Source organism: Entelurus aequoreus, linkage group LG01 (assembly GCF_033978785.1).
Source record: "Entelurus aequoreus isolate RoL-2023_Sb linkage group LG01, RoL_Eaeq_v1.1, whole genome shotgun sequence".
In the NCBI taxonomy this organism is placed as follows: Eukaryota; Metazoa; Chordata; class Actinopteri; order Syngnathiformes; family Syngnathidae; genus Entelurus; species Entelurus aequoreus.
The window spans coordinates 89804349-89821377 of record NC_084731.1 but is presented as its reverse complement, the minus strand read 5'-3'; the positions used below and the strand labels follow the sequence as shown (position 1 = coordinate 89821377).

Here is a 17029-nt window from a genome sequence, read left to right as displayed (position 1 = left end):
GGGATTCTGGGTATTTGTTCTGTTGTGTTTATGTTGTGTTACGGTGCGGATGTTCTCCCGAAATGTGTGTGTCATTCTTGTTTGGTGTGGGTTCACAGTGTGGCGCATATTTGTAACACTGTTGAAGGTGTTTATACGGCCACCCTCAGTGTGACCTGTATGGCTGTTGATCAAGTACGTCTTGCAGTCACTTTCGTGTGTATGCAGAAGCCGCATACAAGATGTGACTGGCCGGCACGCTGTTTGCATGGTGAAAAAGCGGACGCTAAAGGCAGTGCCATCACGGCACGCCCTTAATATTGTTGTCCGGGTGAAAATCGGGAGAAATTTGAGAGAATGGTTGCCCAGGGAGATTTTCGGGAGGGACACTGAAATTTGGGAGTCCCCCGGAAAAGTCGGGAGGGTTGGCAAGTAATGATTGATGGTCATACCTTTCACAATAACTGCATGGCTGACACTATTGCCACCCTATCTTCTAGGGATGACTCGATCAAGATTTTTTTGCCATTGGTTCCGATCGGATTTTTTGGCATCACATCCGATCTAATTTCAAGTGCTGATCCGATGCTTTGACAAAAGATAGTAGAACCAAAGAAACAACAACTTTTAATTCGGTTATCTTAATAAATTTAGAATTTGCTAGTATTGTTGTAAGTAAGATGATGTATTCGATTTGTGGTATTTAACGCTACATACCATTTTTACAACAACAAAACTGTGGCTTGTGCACACTAACTAGACAAAAGCAAAAACTACTATTGGCTTCTATTTAAAACATTTGGGTTTTGCCCTCAAAGCCTTCCTGTATCCAGAGACTTCACCCCCGACAATACAATCTTTAGCCATGTAAACACTGGGACACAGCTGTGGTAAAAATTGTCTGCTCGGCAGCTCATCGGTAAAAAGAGCAAATATCGGCCCCCGATCCGATCCCATGATCAGGATCAGGACATCTCTGCTGCCTACACAGCCCTACACACCTGATGAGCATTTATCAATCCAATCCATACAATCTGAACTGTACTGCTTGGTGGATCCTGTAATCCTGTGATAATATTCATACCAAATGTATTTTTTATATCCAAATATAATCAGAATATTTGGTTAAAGCAAGTCCTTGCTACAGCAGATTAAGCCTACCTGGAGCAGTTAGCCACCTGAATGGTTGGGCCCTTACAGTCAAGCCCACCGCATCGAGCCACAGGTCCGTCACATGAACGGGACCGGCAAATGCAGCTGCTGATAGAACCCTCACCCTCATTGTGGTTGCAGGGTTGCCACGGTGCCCACGGGCCAAATGCGCCATCCTGCGTCAGGTTCCTTATCTACACAAAGAACATGCACCATCTATGAAAACTGCGCGTGTGTGTGTGTGTGTGTGTGTGTGTGTGTGTGAGCATTTGACTAACTGGGCACTGGGTGATGTTCTGGGTCCACTGGTTCATGTTGGAGCTCTCTTCGATGGTTGTGCAACGCTCCAGTTTGTGATCCCAGCCACAATAAGGGTCCCGTGCTTCCAAACAGCGTCTAATATTAGACCAATAGGTCAGTTCAAGATTTAAATTGTATTCAATATGTCCAGGTGAGTTTATGAATATCCCCGTACCGTTCCGTTGGATGACTAGAGCATCGCCCTAAAGGGATCTTCAGCAGTTTATCATCAAGCCCCACAAATAAAGATCTGTCACTGTGAAGGATCTGAAGGCTCTTGATTGAACCAGTTTGTCCATCAGGAAGGATCCTGAGCTCCTCCAAATAGCAGCCATGAAGATTTGTATTAGTTGTGGAGAGAATCTTCAAGATGGTTCCATATTCTGATTGGTGAAGAGGAAACAGAAATGGTTTGGTCTTGATTCTGCTTTTAGTTATTGCCTTTCCTCTCTTACCAGTACCGATGTACATGATGTGGTAAATAGCATCGCGACCCTGCACGGTGTCCACCACCAGCTTAGAGAAGCGCATGTTGTCCTGGGTGAGAAGTGGATTGACCGTCAACGGCTGCACCACATCGTGCATCAGGAAGAGTCGCTGAGCGTCCTGGAGGTTGCGCTCGGTCAGATTCCCACCAGCGCCTGCTTCGTCCAGCGTGCCGCACTGACAACAAAAGTGAGTCATTTTTCTTTGCAAATAAGTGTTTCTGCTTAAACATTGGCTACCTGAAAATTGAGTATGGGATTTGGAGTGGAGAGCCAGGCTGTGCGGGGGTTCTCCTGGTAACGGAAAGGTCCATTGAAGGCCTGAGTGATAGCTGTCAGGTTGAAGGCGCAAACCGCAGAGGCTGACATGCTGTTCCTGCCAGAGCGTATTCACAATGACAACAATTACATTCATAGGGCTAGATTTGTAGGCAGTGTGACTGTCACATCAGCAGATAATGCTTGAGGATTTTAGCTAATCAAAAGAAAGTCATATGCATAGAGGGCGCTAAATAACAATGGGGAATCAACAACTTGTAGACTAAATATGAGTTATACACGCCTAATTCCACCTTTTAGTGTCCAATAATGGTGGTCCTTTCCAAATAATATAAAGAAAGGCGTTAAATCAAATCGTGTGGTGCCCATAGATTCACAGGTCTAATTATCATTGTTTATTGCTTACAAATGTGTCTATACAGACAATTGTAAGCTTTTGACTATATACAATAACATATAATAACTGTCTGAAGTAGGATATGGGTATTTCCTTTTTTTACTTTTTGCATTAAAAAATCATTAAATTAGATTCACTGATAGCTCCAGGAACCCTGGCAAAGCACGTATACTGCGTATAGTGAGGGTATGCGTGAAACAAAGTGGGTCGCCGACCCGTCGATAGTGATCGAGAAGTCGATCTTTGGGACCATCAGTGTGTGAATGTGTGTGTGTGTGAATGGGTGAATGTGGAAATAGTGTCAAAGCGCTTTGAGTTCCTTAAAAAAAAGGTAAAAAAGCGCTATACAAGTACAACCCATTTACCATTTACCATTTACCCTACCGGTCGATCGCGAAAATATTTGAGAGAAAAAAATAAATTCATATGACATCAGTGACACCCCCATCCGGAGAGTGATCAGTAGACCCGCAAACAGTCAAGCATTTTAACCCCTGAACACACCCGCACGCCTCCCCTCTTTCTCTTCAGCCTAACATCCGCCACTATTGACACTGCGGCTACATGACGTGCTCATAAATCATCGAGCTGCAACAATGCATTAAGGCTGACTGTTGCAATACATCGGACATTTTCTAGCATCCAACATCAAATGACTCTTCCCTCAACCGCAAGTCCATGACCATCATCGCTCTCCTGTGACGGGATTGATAGTCTGTGAACATTGCTCCTAAGTATGGATATTGTGTTGATTCATTGTGAATACAATACTAAACATTGACTTGTGCAAAGGCAGTAATATATAATAAAACAAGGCGGCAACTAAAGAAGAACTTTGCCATTTATCACAGCGGAAAACCCCGCCAGGTGAACAGCTGATTCTACTACTTCCGGTGCTGACATAAGAAAACCATGTGACTCGCGTCCCATATGTAACCAGAACAAATATACTACAGTACTAAGAGTATAGTGGCTATAAACTGTTAGCTTCTACAGCAGGGGTGCCCAAAGTGAGGCACAGGGGCCATCTGTGGCGACTGACTCTATTGCAGTGGTTCTTAACCTTGTTGGAGGTACCGAACCCCACCAGTTTCACATGCGCATTCACCGAACCCTTCTTTAGTGAAAAATAAAAAAAAATAAAAAATTCAAATTCAAGAAAAAGTCATATGTTTTTTTACTGGTGCACAAAATTAACTGTGCATGTTGGTTTTGTTCAAAGAACAAAACCAACACAGTGCATGAACTCACAACAAATTACACACCTTACACACATTACCATGAATTGATTAACGTGGACCCTGACTTAAACAAGTTGAAAAACTTATTCGGGTGTTACCATTTAGTGGTCAATTGTACGGAATATGTACTGTACTGTTTAAACTGTACTGTTTCATATAATGTATTCTCTTCCTTTGCAATCTGCTAGTAAAAGTTTCAATCGATCAATCAAACAACCTGCAAATCAGATGGAAAATTAGAGGGAACATTGTTTGGGGGTATCCATAATACGCCGATAGGGAGAAGTTTTTATTTACACGATAAGTCGGATGTGTCTTTACCTCCGTGGCGGAGGCTCCGCCGAACCCCTGAGGCCGACTCACCGAACCCCTAGGGTTCGATCGAACCCAGGTTAAGAACCACTGCTCTATTGTCAATGGCCCTAGGCATATTACAAAAAACAACAAAAACACCAACAAAATGGGAAAACAACAAGAAAGAAAAAGCCAAAATGTTGACATCTGCCAATAACAATGACACAAAGATTTGTCATTAAAAAACAAAAACAAACAAAAAAAAAGGGTTAGCTCTTGCTTTGTTTTTTGGCTGAGACCAGGGATCTTGGGCTCGAAAATATTGGTGACCATTGCCATTAAATTATGCGCAGAAAGGGTGGAAGGGGAACAGAAAAGGACCTGTTGCCCCTCAAACCATTAGTATTTTTTATTTTGCCTTCTAAGATGTTACATCATCCCCTTTCTGCAACTAACAAAGTGCACCCATTTTAACTGTCTTCTTTGTTTTAGATTGTTAGAATTTGTACATATTCTGTATGTTTACAACTGCTTTTCGCGGTAATCACTTATTTGCTTATGTGTGGGAGAAATGAGAACTTAAACGGGTTCAACTCCACTGATAAGGATTACTTACACATTAGAAGTGAAGATGCCATAGATCAGGTCTTGCTCAGGCAAGAAGAAGGTGCTCTGCAGTTCGTTATAATAAAATGGGATTTCTCCCGAGCGGGAGCAGTTGAGTCGTGCCTTCATAAAGGTAGTCCAGGTGTCTTCCAAAAGGAAACGACCACCCAGGTCGTTTTTACACACCCGGGCTACCCGAGAGAACACCATCTTTCCGCAGTCGTTTTCAACAGCTGTTTCCCTCAAGAAGAAGTAGGCGAATCGACCAGTCTCATAAACAGACACAAACTGAGGCTCTACAGAAAGAGACGGGAAGTGATAAAGTGAAAGCTAGCAGACAAAATGTTGCTCTTTCTTTACCATTGAGCCATTTGGAGTTGTATTGGGCCGAGCGCAATGGCGGCATGGTCCCCAGGCTCCTGTAGATGACAGGGTCGCGTCCGGAGAAGTCAATAACCGTGGCGGCATACAACTCGCCCTTCTCCGTGACCATAGCTGTCGAGTTGTGGCGGGGGTCGTAGGGACATCGCGCCACACCGTTCACTGTGTCCAACACCTGACTTATGTTACCAATCTGGCAGGAAGAAAGCAGCCATGCAAAGTAAGTCATTTATTTAAACTTTGTGTGCTTCTGTTGGTTTGATGACCGACCTGCCTGGTCACACAGACGGGTGTAAAAGCGTTGGTTCCGCATGTGATGAGCGTGCTCCCACTGATCAATAAAACCCTGATGTAATTCTGACACTCCTCCTGTCGAGAAAACACAGAACCAGTGGTGTCATCAAGAGCAGTAGCATACATTGTGTTTTGCATAAAAGGGCTATTTTCTTCCCAAAATGTATAATTCTGAATTCGAAATAGACCACTCACTGCAGCAGAGCACTCTGCAGGGTTTTCTTGGAGCATATTCACAGTGGAACCTCAATTTACAAACCCCTCATTGTACAAACTTTTAAATTTGATTCACAAACCATAGGCCAAATTAAAATATGCTTTCTTGCACAAACGTATCATCCACCCATTGTGTGCCTTCCAGCCCAGCCATTGTGGGGCGGGTTTATCACTCTACGGTCCTCATTCAGTCAGCAGGGCAGTGTGTGTGTGCTTTAGAGAGTTTTTAGCCCGTTTACAGCATTTTAGTAGTTTTGCTAGCTCAATATGGGCCCAAAGAAAGCAATGGACAAGCGACGTTTGGCTTGAAACAGTCAGTTGGTTTTGTTTTCTTGTTGCTAGGTGGCTGATTAGCCGCACCTGCTTTCTGTTATTGATTAGCGTCCTCACCTGTTTCTGCCCCTAATCACTCCCCTTTATATTCTGGTGTTTACCCTGTCTTAGTTGCTGGTCCATTGTTCATTGTTCGCTACAACACGACGATTTGTTTGTTGGTTTTGTTGTTTGTTTCATTGTACGCTAAGCTAGCACCAGTTTATGTTACATTGCCTTGTGTATTGAAGTAAAGGTCCTCTGCATCTTTGAAATCGCAAATACTTCACAACATGCCAGCAAAAGACACTGTGTTTTCATTTGCACTTAAGATTTTATTTACACTTTAGTTAAGAAACATATTCATAGTTTATTTTAGCAATTGGATGTAGATTTATTTTTGTCAAGTTATTTATGAGTCCCTTTTTATGCAGTATATTTGGTTAGTACTTATTTTTCTAAAGAGCCTGACCTGAGCCAAGGCTTGATGTGTTAAATAAATAATAATCTTTGTGACTAACACATGATTTCATATATCTGACAAGGTTGTAAATTGTAAGTAGGTTAGATATAATTAATGAATACGATTAAAATCAAGAGTAAGATTACTAATTCAGTGTCAATATTTGAGTGGGCACTTGGCCCTCCTGTATTGAAAAAGTTGGGTCCAAAAGGTTAAGAACCCCTGCAGTACTGTATAATGCGTTATGTTGTGTTCAAACTTTTACTAAAATATTTCTGAAACCCGTTGTCCATATTTACATTGTTTTTATGGAGAAATTGTCTTCAGTATACTGTATGAACATTTCTATTTACAAATTTACGAAACCGTTCAAGAACCAACCTTTGACTTGCCCTTGCTCTGACAAGAATGCATTGTGTCTTCATCTGGTGTCCATTCTAATGCCTGCAACACAGGTTTAGGAGTGTTTTGGAACATCGACAACATGTCGACACAATGTGAAGGTTACCTGAATTAAGGAGGCATTGCTCAAACTTAGGCGGAATATGAAGTTTCTGGAACATTTTAAAATGCACATTAGTATTTTTAGTTTGCTTTTTGTTTGGTGAGTAATAACTTGCACCTTGCTCCCACAATAAGCTGCTTTCTGCTCAGGTCCAGAGCCAGCTGAGAGAAATCCTTCACTCCTGGGTGGGAGAACTCCTTCATCCATGTCCTCAGGGCTGTGATACATGAACGCATATCCAATCAATCCAATCCACTTTATTTATATAGCACATTTAAACAACAAAAATGTTTCCAAAGTGCTGCACAACAATATTAAAAAACAATATTCAAATATTATCCTTAGCTCCACCAATGACTGAATAAAAACAAAAAATAAATAAATATAAAACCAATATAAAAATAAATATGATTAAAAACGATTTTAAAGGGTAAAACCAATTAAAACAGTAATTAGAAATCAAAATTTAAATAAAAAAAACACAGAGGACAACAGAGGACAGAGGACCACACAACTCACGTAGTGTTAAAAGCCAAAGAATAAAGGTGGGTCTTAAGACGAGACTTAACACACTCCACTGTGGGAGCAGTTTGAACATGGAGGGGCAGAGTGTTCCAGAGCTTAGGGCCGACCACAGAAAAGGCCCTGTCTCCCCTGGTTTTAAGTCTGGTCTTGGGCACCACGAGCTGGAGCTGGCTCTCGGACCTCAGAGCGCGCGCAGGAGTGTAAATTTGGATGAGGTCCGAGATATACTGAGGTGCCAGTCCATGTAAAGCTTTAAAAACAAACAGCAAGGTTTTAAAATGAATTCTAAAAGGAACAGGGAGCCAGGGCAAACTCTGAAGAATTGAGGTTATATGCTCGCGTTTCCTGGCCCCTGTTAAAAGTCGTGCTGCCGCGTTCTGGACGAACTGCAACCGGGAGAGAGCTTTTTGGCTAATGCCAGCATAAAGTGCATTGCAGTAGTCCAGGCGACTTGAAATAAAAGCATGCACGACTTGTTCAAAAAGGTTAAAAGATAAAAACGGTTTTACCTTTGCTAAAAGACGAAGATGATAAAAACACGATTTTAAAACACCATTGACTTGTTTGTCAAAATTGAGTTGATGGCGTGTTATTGTGATTTATAAATAATCACATATTTTCACCAATTTTCCCAGGAGATTTCCCATATTTTGAAATGCAAATGTTGTACCCCTGACCCACAGCATTAGACACACGTAATAAAGGTGCTTGTGAAATCCCCTGATGTTGCTTGGTGCTAAATTATTCACAACATTCGTGCCTCAGAAAACATTATGTCCCAACCGATTGTGTCAAATTATTTTGTTAAGTCCACAAACACTGCAGCAGCACATTTTTTTGCTATCTATTGCATTGGTGATCTCTTCCATTATTTCGAAAGTACTTATCCCGATACTGAAACCTTTTATCAAAATGTGTTTACAAAAAACTAAATGAAAACATTGTATAAATAAACAACAAACATACAATATACTTTTCTTGGTAGAAATAGAATTAAATATTGTGACGGCTTCTATTGTTGTCATTTGAGTGTTTAAATGTGTGTATCTACTTTTGTTTAAATTCGTAAAGGTTTTAGAGGGTTTCCTAATGATAAAGACAAAACAGTGCGCTTCAATTTTAGTTTATGTGACCTTGTGGGGTTTTTTCCTTCTTCATATTTCATATTTACCACTCTGTTCTTAGAGACCACTGCCTGTATGTTCAACGTACACAATTGAATAGGTTAATTATTCAGACAGCAATGTCTTTATAGAAGTTTAGATTGGGGTATGACATTTAGAATGGGGTAAAACGTTAACGTGTCTTGTTTGAATGTTAGCATTTTAACTAGCTAGCCATTAGCTGCTTGTCCAAGAGCAGTTTTACAATAATTAAAATGGTAATACTATAACTTTTGGGAATTTTACCGCGGTTCAATTGTTCCATCCTTAGTAGTTTATTCTTAAAATGTTATACATAGTTCAGACGCAGTTTTCTGGAAGTCAGTGGTCTTTGTTTAATTTGTAGTTGTAAGTTATGTGGTCCTGAATAGTCTAGGTGTTCTTCTACAGTTGCAACATCATTATTAACTGATGTCATAACTGCTTTCAAAAGCCAACTTTCACAATTTCCTCACCTTGACTGGACACAACCGGATGCTCCTTTCGGTTACAGTCCGCTGGTATGATCGGTGGTTGCTGGGACTCACACGCAAGTACACAGATGAACAGAACAAGACCCCAGGAAGACAGGGCCCACGACATCACCATTGTTACTACTACATCCGCTCCTTTATCAGGTCCTCCTGAAAGACCTGCACAGGGCAAAAAGAAAAATGTTAGTTTCATAGTAGACTGCTGTGCTGTCAGCAGGACTCAGCATGGCTAATTCACCTCAATAAACCCAAGCACCGACTTTTCTGGCCCGGGCTGTAAAAGTAGGGTGCCTTCCATAGACTGAGCAGTCCCATTCAGAGACCAGTTTGGGGTCAATGCCAGACCTGGTGTGGGGCGTGTGGGTCCATTTTGAACCACAGTCATAGAACTGAATTCTTTCAAGAATCAGCATGTTTTCATAGCAGAACCTTCACCCCTTTGATTGTTGTTCCTCATACTCAGTTTAGCCCAGCCTCTGAGAAGTGGAGCCATTGAACTCGCCACAACAGTGATTGTTGTCAGCCAGATAATTAGATTTACGTCATAGCAGGGCGGCACAGTCGAGCTCAGCAATGAATTCAACAAAGAGGAACAGATACAGTAAACAATGATAGAGGACCTTCAGTATTCTATGTTTCCCTTCTTGGCATGTGGCTGTTTATTACCAAAATATTTTTGCGCTCTTGAAATTATCTTTCTGTTGATGGTGTTACACAGGAGTAAAGATTATTTCTCTTGCAGTGAGTCAAGTCATATGATCAGGAAGTGTATATTGTGTAATACATATCATGCATATCTCTGGGACAGTACTATTTGGAACTGGAAAATATTCCTCTAAAGTCGCAGAACCCACAGACACATTTCATCAAGCATCAAACGATGATTCATTTTTAAGGCCTTTAGAGGCGTTTATTAACTTACAAGGAGCAAGGGTGGCGTTAGTGGGTGGCTACTTGGGCTCAAGTATTTTTTTAAGGATTCCCTGGGCCGTGCGTTTCCTACCTAGGCCTTCCGTGATGTCCGACTTCAATGATTACCTCTCAAAATATCATAATTGATGTCACCATGTGATCATTGCTGGAGAAATACTATACAGCAGGCCTGGGTAATTATTTTGACTCGGGGGCCAAATTTAGAGAAAATAATGTGTCTGGGGGCCGGTACATCTATTTTTAGGAACATTAATACAAAACCTCACAATAATATCTGATTGAATGCTAAAAACGTTATGACAGACCGCCTTAAAAAAACGGAATGGAATTTTACTTTTTTTATACTGAATGAGACACCCAGAATGTACATGAAAATAAAGAATGTGGGGTTTACAATATTAACTATGGACGATAAAACACTGAATATTGACAACATATGAACGTCACATCCCCTCTCGATCGTCATATTTCACAATTAAGCGAAACGCAACAGAAATGCAACTAACACCGCGAAATATGAACGTGAAAGGGTAAACAAAAAACACCTACAATCTGATATATCACTAAGCTTTAGAACTTTGATGTAAAAATCTCCTTCCCTCCCTGACACGCGCATTTCAGGCTGGCCGCTCTGGAAACACTCTGTGGAAACGCTCCCCACCCACAATTAAAGAATATTAATTTCATGTGTAATTCAGTGTTTTTTGTCAGCTTTCAGGTTTAAAATGGCACAGAATTTTTTGCACATGCTAAAAAATCCATCACTTATCTCGGCTGAGCTCCGGATCGTCTTCAAACCTAATACCGAGAGGTACGATTCGATTCCAATTTCGATTTCAGGAGCTACAATTTGATTAAAAATCGATTGTTGATGCGTCTTTAATTCATGTATATTTATGCAATTTTAAATGTCTTTTTGTTTCACTAAATAAGCGTTTATCATTTGCAACATAAAATAATAAAATAAACAGTTAATTTAATTCTCGTTGAGGTGCCTTGCTGCAGTCAGCCAAATTTTAGAACTGTCTGCACAACTTTATTTACAATGAATAAATCGATTATCGATTATTGACGTTTACTAATCGATTTTATGATCGTTCATGTCCGAATTGCGATGCATTTAAAGATTTATTATTTCCAACACCTCGACTACTACCGCCCCTGATTAGAACCCAGACCCATTTTATGCTTAAAGGAAAATGATGAGTTATATACAACAGATGAAGATGAACACATTTCAGATGTTTCCGTTGTCTGATGTTGCATTTATGTTAATGTATTCCACTTTTGAAAATAACTCGTTTCAACATTTTTTTTAGCTTAATACCACAAATGTACTATGAAATGAATCCCCCCCCAAAATGGATTAATCAGAATCAGCTTTATGGTCGTTACGCCGGGTAACGAGATTGAGGCCATTCCATACAGTGCGATGTGTGCATGCAAGAAAACAATGTGTAAACATATAAAAATATAAAAAATATAAAAGTGCAAAGAACGGTGTGGACTGCAAATGTACACCCTATACACTCTGTAAACACTCTGTAAACTCGCTGGAATAAAAAAGACAATATAACATACATCCATAAACGTGGATGCATATATAAAAAGTGCAATATATTTATCTGTACAGTAACCTATTTATTTATTTATATATGCACTTTATTGCTTTTTTATCCTGCACTACCATGAGCTAATGCAACGAAATGCCGTTCTTATCTGTACTGTAAAGTTCAAATTTGAAAGACAATAAAAAGAAAGTCTAAGTCTAAATTGAACGAAAGACCATATATTCATTCAAAATTATTGGTCAATTTATTGTTGTAGCCTTTTTCTCTAGCAATTTACAAAACAATTCTAAGGATGAAAAGCCCCCACCTGACGTGCACTGTTTGTTATTAATTCACTCAAGAAATATATTAAGAACAGTGTAATTGTAATATTTGACATTTTATTAAAGCATTGGAATTTTTCATTGGATTTAAAAATGACATTTATTGGCCAAAAAATTTGTTTTTGTAGATAAGCTACTTGGTGTTTACGTGAAGCCATGTCCTGGGTTAGTCACATGACTGTCATGTGACACCCACTCCAGAATGTTTGCTATATGTCACTTAGAGGCCTAATGAGAGTCTAGCCATACCGGGAACAATTTTTATTTGTGCTTAGCGTTTGTTTGCACGTCACTGCCCCGCATACACGCACGCACTCAGTATGTTTACATGCACTAAAAAAAAAAAAATATTATTTTGGTTGAAACTAGCTTTTTAAACACGTGTAAAAACCTTTATGCATGCAGCATGGAGCTTGTATTGTCTTCAAGAATTTGTATGGAAAATATTTAATTAGGTTTTTTTTTAAAAGTTTTAAATGTGATTACCATATCTAGATGATGTGATTGTAAACTAGTTGTGTCCTGCATGTAAACACTCCCATCCCTCCATCATTATGTCTGGCGTTCTACAACATGAGACCGGGCTTTCTGCTCCGCCGCTCCCAGTCTGTGGAATGCTCTCCCTGACCACCTGAGGGCACCACAGACTGTGAATGCTTTTAAAAAAGGCTTAAAAACCCTTCTTTTTAAAAAAGCCTTTTTATAGATGTATGCATACTAGTTCTAGTTATTAGGCTGTTCTAGGTTTTATTTTATTTTTATTTTTGTATTATCTTTTTATCATTTATTTTTTATTTTTCAATACGCTGTAGCACTTTGAGGTAGTTTTCTCAATGTAAAGTGCTTTTTACAAATAAAATCCATTATTATCATTATTATTATGATAACCTGGAAGCCCAGTAGCTGGTGCACTTGTTTTTCATCAAACGTTCCAACCACTGCTATCATTTAGCTCTTTGGGGTGGGCAAAAGGCTCCCTAAAATATCCTTCAACCCTCCCAAATTATTTGGTAATGTTTTATTTTTTGGGGGGAAAAATGTTTTTTTTTTAATTGTTTTTTTTTGTCCTCATACCAATATTTTGGTACTGCATTTCTATACTTTTCAAAATAAAGAGGACCACAAATCATTATTGCCTTTATTTTAACAGAAAATCTTATGACACATTAATATGTTTCTTATTGCAATCAAAAAATAATTTTGTCATAAGATAGTGAACATTCTAGACAACTTCTCTTTTAGTAGTAAGCAAGCAAACAAAGGCTCCTAGTATGGCTGCTGACGTATACAGTAACATATTGTGTCATTTACCATTCTATTGTCAAAATTATGAGGGACAAGCAGTAGAAAATGTTTACTTTCTGTTTTATTATGTTCTGTCTACACTTCTGTTAAAATGTAATCAGCACTTTGTTGTTTGGATACTTGACATTAGTTTTAGGTGGTACTACATATTTTGGTATCAATCCAATACCATGTAGTTACAGGGTCATACGTTGGTCATAATTAAAGTCGTCCTGTGACCATTGATGTATTTCCTGACTTTATAAACAATAAAAAAAGATGACAAAAGACTTTGTGATTTTAAAAAAATATCGATGTAATCATTGTAGTATTGACTAGATACAGCTCTTGTACTTGTTTGTTACAGTCGATGTATGTATAGATCCACCCATATGTTTACATTGAGGAGCGCTAGCTTGTTGTTAGCGGTTAGCTATTGTATTCTCCTCCGGAGTGTAGTGAGGCATGTTTAGCTATGCCTTGTCCTGCAGGGATGATAGTTGTAAGAAACCTACTTTATTTGTCGCCATGGAGGATTAGTGATTTAGAAGTAGAAGTAGCTAAAACACTTCCGACTGCAGATGCACATGAACCGCTAGCTAACTAGCCATGTTTAAAACACATCTTGTCCACTCTATTTGAATTTGTGTTTAATTCTCTCTTTTACTGTTACTGAATAACATTACGGGTATTTTAGTTATACTGAGATTAAAAAAATATCTGTTTTTGTCAAACCATCTTTTTAATTTGTTAATTTCTGCTATTATTTTTTTGTATTAGCTTCTGTGTGTTCTCTGCTGAACAAAACACGGTTGTATTGACAGCAAATAATACTAACTTTAAATCCTTTGTAACTTTACAAATGTTTCTGTAACGATTGAACAATTTTGGTCCCAGTATTGATCCCTGGGGTACGCCACAGAATGCATTTAGCATTATGCATATTGCTTCCTGTTTAAGTAGATTTTTATCCAGTTCAAGACCAGCCGTCTGATTCCATACCATTTTAATTAGTTGATTAAGATTATGATTAATTGTGTCAAATGCTTGTTGTTAAAACCATAAACACTGCGGTTTACTATCTATTGCATTAGTGAGCTCTTTCGTTAGTTCGATTAATGCCATTGATGTTGAGATTTTGACTCTGTATTGGTTCTCCACTTTTATTTATAAATTTGTCCAATCCGTGGTCGAATAATTTTTCAAACATTTTCGAAAATTGTGGAATTAAGAAACAGGTCTATAGTTTGTAAAATGGTGTTTGTCTCAAGTCTAATAAAACGGTACAACTTTTGCTATTTTCATTTTGTTTGGGAATTTGCCTGCTTAAAATGAAAGATTGCTGCTATGCATTAAACAATTTTGGAAATCTCTTAAATTACCTTTTTTATCATTCTCCCATGTTAATTCTGTTACAACCAGTTGAGGTGTATGACAGTTATAAGTGATCAAACAGTACTTATAAAATAAATGTTTAAAGAAGGCGCCAGTTTCAACATGAACGTTATTATTATTTTGCTGTAATTACCAATGAGATCTTCCAAATAGGTTGAACATTGTCCTGCCAAACAGATAAGGTTCAACTGCGTCTGTTATTTTACTGCTTTGTAAGAGAGTCTGTCGGAAAACAGTTTAAAGCCCTAACAACCTGTGAAGAGATTAGAGGCCAATTCATGTGACCTGTGTGTGTGTGTGTGGACTGTGGGAGGAAAACATGTGACCAGCAGACAGACAAAAAAGATTTTTAGCCCAAGATCTTCTTGGTATACACAAGTGATGCCACAGTTTTCGTACATCATCGTGGTTATCATATGGCCGACCAATCGTTGTGCATGAAAAGAAAATTGTCCGTTTTTCCGTATATCATTCTGTGTGATCGTGTGCCCAAATAAATAATCCCACGTGTTGGTGACTCAGTGTATTTTTTTACTTTTTAAACTCTGCAATAAGCTATAATGGGGCCAAACAAAGTTGTGACTGCCAGCACTCACATAAAGAAAATGAAAAACACTAAAGAATTCAAGAAAGAACTTGAAGCAAGATAATTCAATAAAGGTAAAACTGTTGTAAAAATGTAAATGTATCAATTTTATTCATCATTTATATGTATTTCACATTGTTTTCTGCAAGTAATACTGGATTCATTTAACTATCCATCGACACAACTTGGACTTAAAATAAGTGCAAAGAAAACACAAGTACTCTACCAACTATCGCCTAAGGACATCATCCTGCAACCACCAGCAATACAGATAGAAGAAGTGGCTCTTGAAAATGTAGAAAGCTTCACATACCTTGGTAGTATAATGTCTTCAAATGCTAACATTGATGCAGATGTCAATCACAAAATCAGGCAAGCTGCTGCAGTTTTTGAAAAGCTTAAGACTCAAGTGTTCCAAAATCATGACATCAGACTAGATACTAAATTCAAAGTGTTCAGAGCAATTGTTATAACAACTTTGCTATATGGTTCAGGCATGGACAGCATATCAAAGACATATCACAGCACTTGAAAGGTTTCAACAGCGATGTCTATGCCAGATGATGAATATTAAGTGGCAAGATATGAGAACAAACATCAGTGTACTTGAACAGGCCATGCTTCCCAGTGTAGAGAGTACAATTGTTAAATACCAACTACGATGGACAGGGCATGTCGTACGGATGAATGACGAAAGAACTGCCAAAACAGATGTTGTACTGTCAGCTAAATGAAGGGAAAATACATTTTGGTGGGCAGAGAAAACGCTACAAGGACTGCTTAAAGAAGACATTGAAACAATGTGAAATAGATATCATACTACATACTGGGAAGACCTAGCAAAAGACAGAATAACATGGAGAGCTGCAGTCAGTGAAGGAGTGACAAAGTATGAGGAGAAAAGAACATCTATGATACTTGAAAAAAGGAGGAGGAGACTGGACAGAAGAGTCATGCCAAAATGTATATTATAGTGATGGGTCCGGCAACACCGATGCATCGGCGCATGCGTCGAGCTCATAGAGCAAAACCCTGTGTCGGTGCGCGTACCGCTTTTAGAAAGTCACGTGACCGATCATGAGCTGTTTCGGTCACGTGACCGATACGCGAACTGTGTCGCACTGACGCCTCCTCTGTGCCCTGTGAGCGAGTCATTTCTACAGCCAGAGAAATAATAACTAAGAAGAGAAATCGTCTAAAATTTAATACGTTGGAAAAACGTTTTTTTTTTATTAAAATGTGTAAAAAAATAAAATTAAAAAAATTCCCAGTCCACAAGCATCCTCATTCACAACACGTTCTCTTAGATTTACATGTTATGATACATGTTCACATTATTTATTGACTGTATCTAAAAAAGATAAAAAATATTTTTTTATTTAAATGAAGATATGAAATAATCCTAAATGAAATACAATGACTGTGGTTAGAGTGTCCGCCCTGAGATCGGTAGGTTGTGAGTTCAAACCCCGGCCGAGTCATACCAAAGACTATAAAAATGGGACCCATTACCTCCCTGCTTGGCACTCAGGATCAAGGGTTGGAATTGGGGGTTAAATCACCAAAAATGATTCCCGGGCGCGGCACCGCTGCTGCCCACTGCTGCCCACTGCTGCCCACTGCTCCCCTCACCTCCCAGGGGGTAAACAAGGGGATGGGTCGAATGCAGACGACACATTTCACCACACCTCGTGTGTGTGTGACAATCATTGGTACATTAACATTATATACTAGGTCATAAAATCAGTGTCAGTTGAGTCGGTCCATAGGTTGCCTGTAGGGAATTTTAATGTCCAGCAGATGTCAGTATTTAGTGACACAGTATCGACACTGTATCAATACAGTTTTGCAATGTGTCGAAACGCTTCATGA

The 17029-nt window shown here is 39.1% G+C and overlaps 1 protein-coding gene and 1 long non-coding RNA gene across 7 annotated transcripts in view; one reads left to right on the top strand and one right to left on the bottom strand.

Moving 5' to 3' along the window:
* The window catches only part of LOC133658858 (uncharacterized), a 44626-nt gene extending 36412 nt beyond the window's left edge, over window positions 1–8214 (top strand). For all 4 annotated transcript variants that reach the window (XR_009827550.1, XR_009827551.1, XR_009827548.1 and 1 more), the window contains 2 exons: window positions 1890–2106; window positions 7054–8214. This is a non-coding gene — a long non-coding RNA (uncharacterized LOC133658858). The remainder of the gene's footprint in view (window positions 1–1889; window positions 2107–7053) is intronic.
* The window catches only part of LOC133658829 (semaphorin-5B-like), a 29375-nt gene that overhangs the window by 8490 nt on the left and 3856 nt on the right, over window positions 1–17029 (bottom strand). Inside the window, exons 1-13 of one of the 3 annotated variants that reach the window (XM_062061276.1) lie at window positions 15471–15580; window positions 9048–9224; window positions 7022–7121; window positions 6908–6953; window positions 6781–6843; window positions 5385–5483; window positions 5094–5307; window positions 4744–5029; window positions 2157–2292; window positions 1887–2094; window positions 1607–1814; window positions 1410–1527; window positions 1141–1325 (exon numbers count right to left, since the gene is read on the bottom strand). In XM_062061276.1, coding sequence (XP_061917260.1) covers window positions 1141–1325; window positions 1410–1527; window positions 1607–1814; window positions 1887–2094; window positions 2157–2292; window positions 4744–5029; window positions 5094–5307; window positions 5385–5483; window positions 6781–6843; window positions 6908–6953; window positions 7022–7121; window positions 9048–9180 — 1796 coding nt within the window. In that variant the 5' untranslated portion in view covers window positions 9181–9224; window positions 15471–15580. Of the gene's footprint in view, window positions 1–1140; window positions 1326–1409; window positions 1528–1606; window positions 1815–1886; window positions 2095–2156; window positions 2293–4743; window positions 5030–5093; window positions 5308–5384; window positions 5484–6780; window positions 6844–6907; window positions 6954–7021; window positions 7122–9047; window positions 9225–9303; window positions 9423–15470; window positions 15581–17029 lie in introns of those variants that run through there. The other 2 variants (XM_062061284.1, XM_062061267.1) reach the window with 2 other exon arrangements.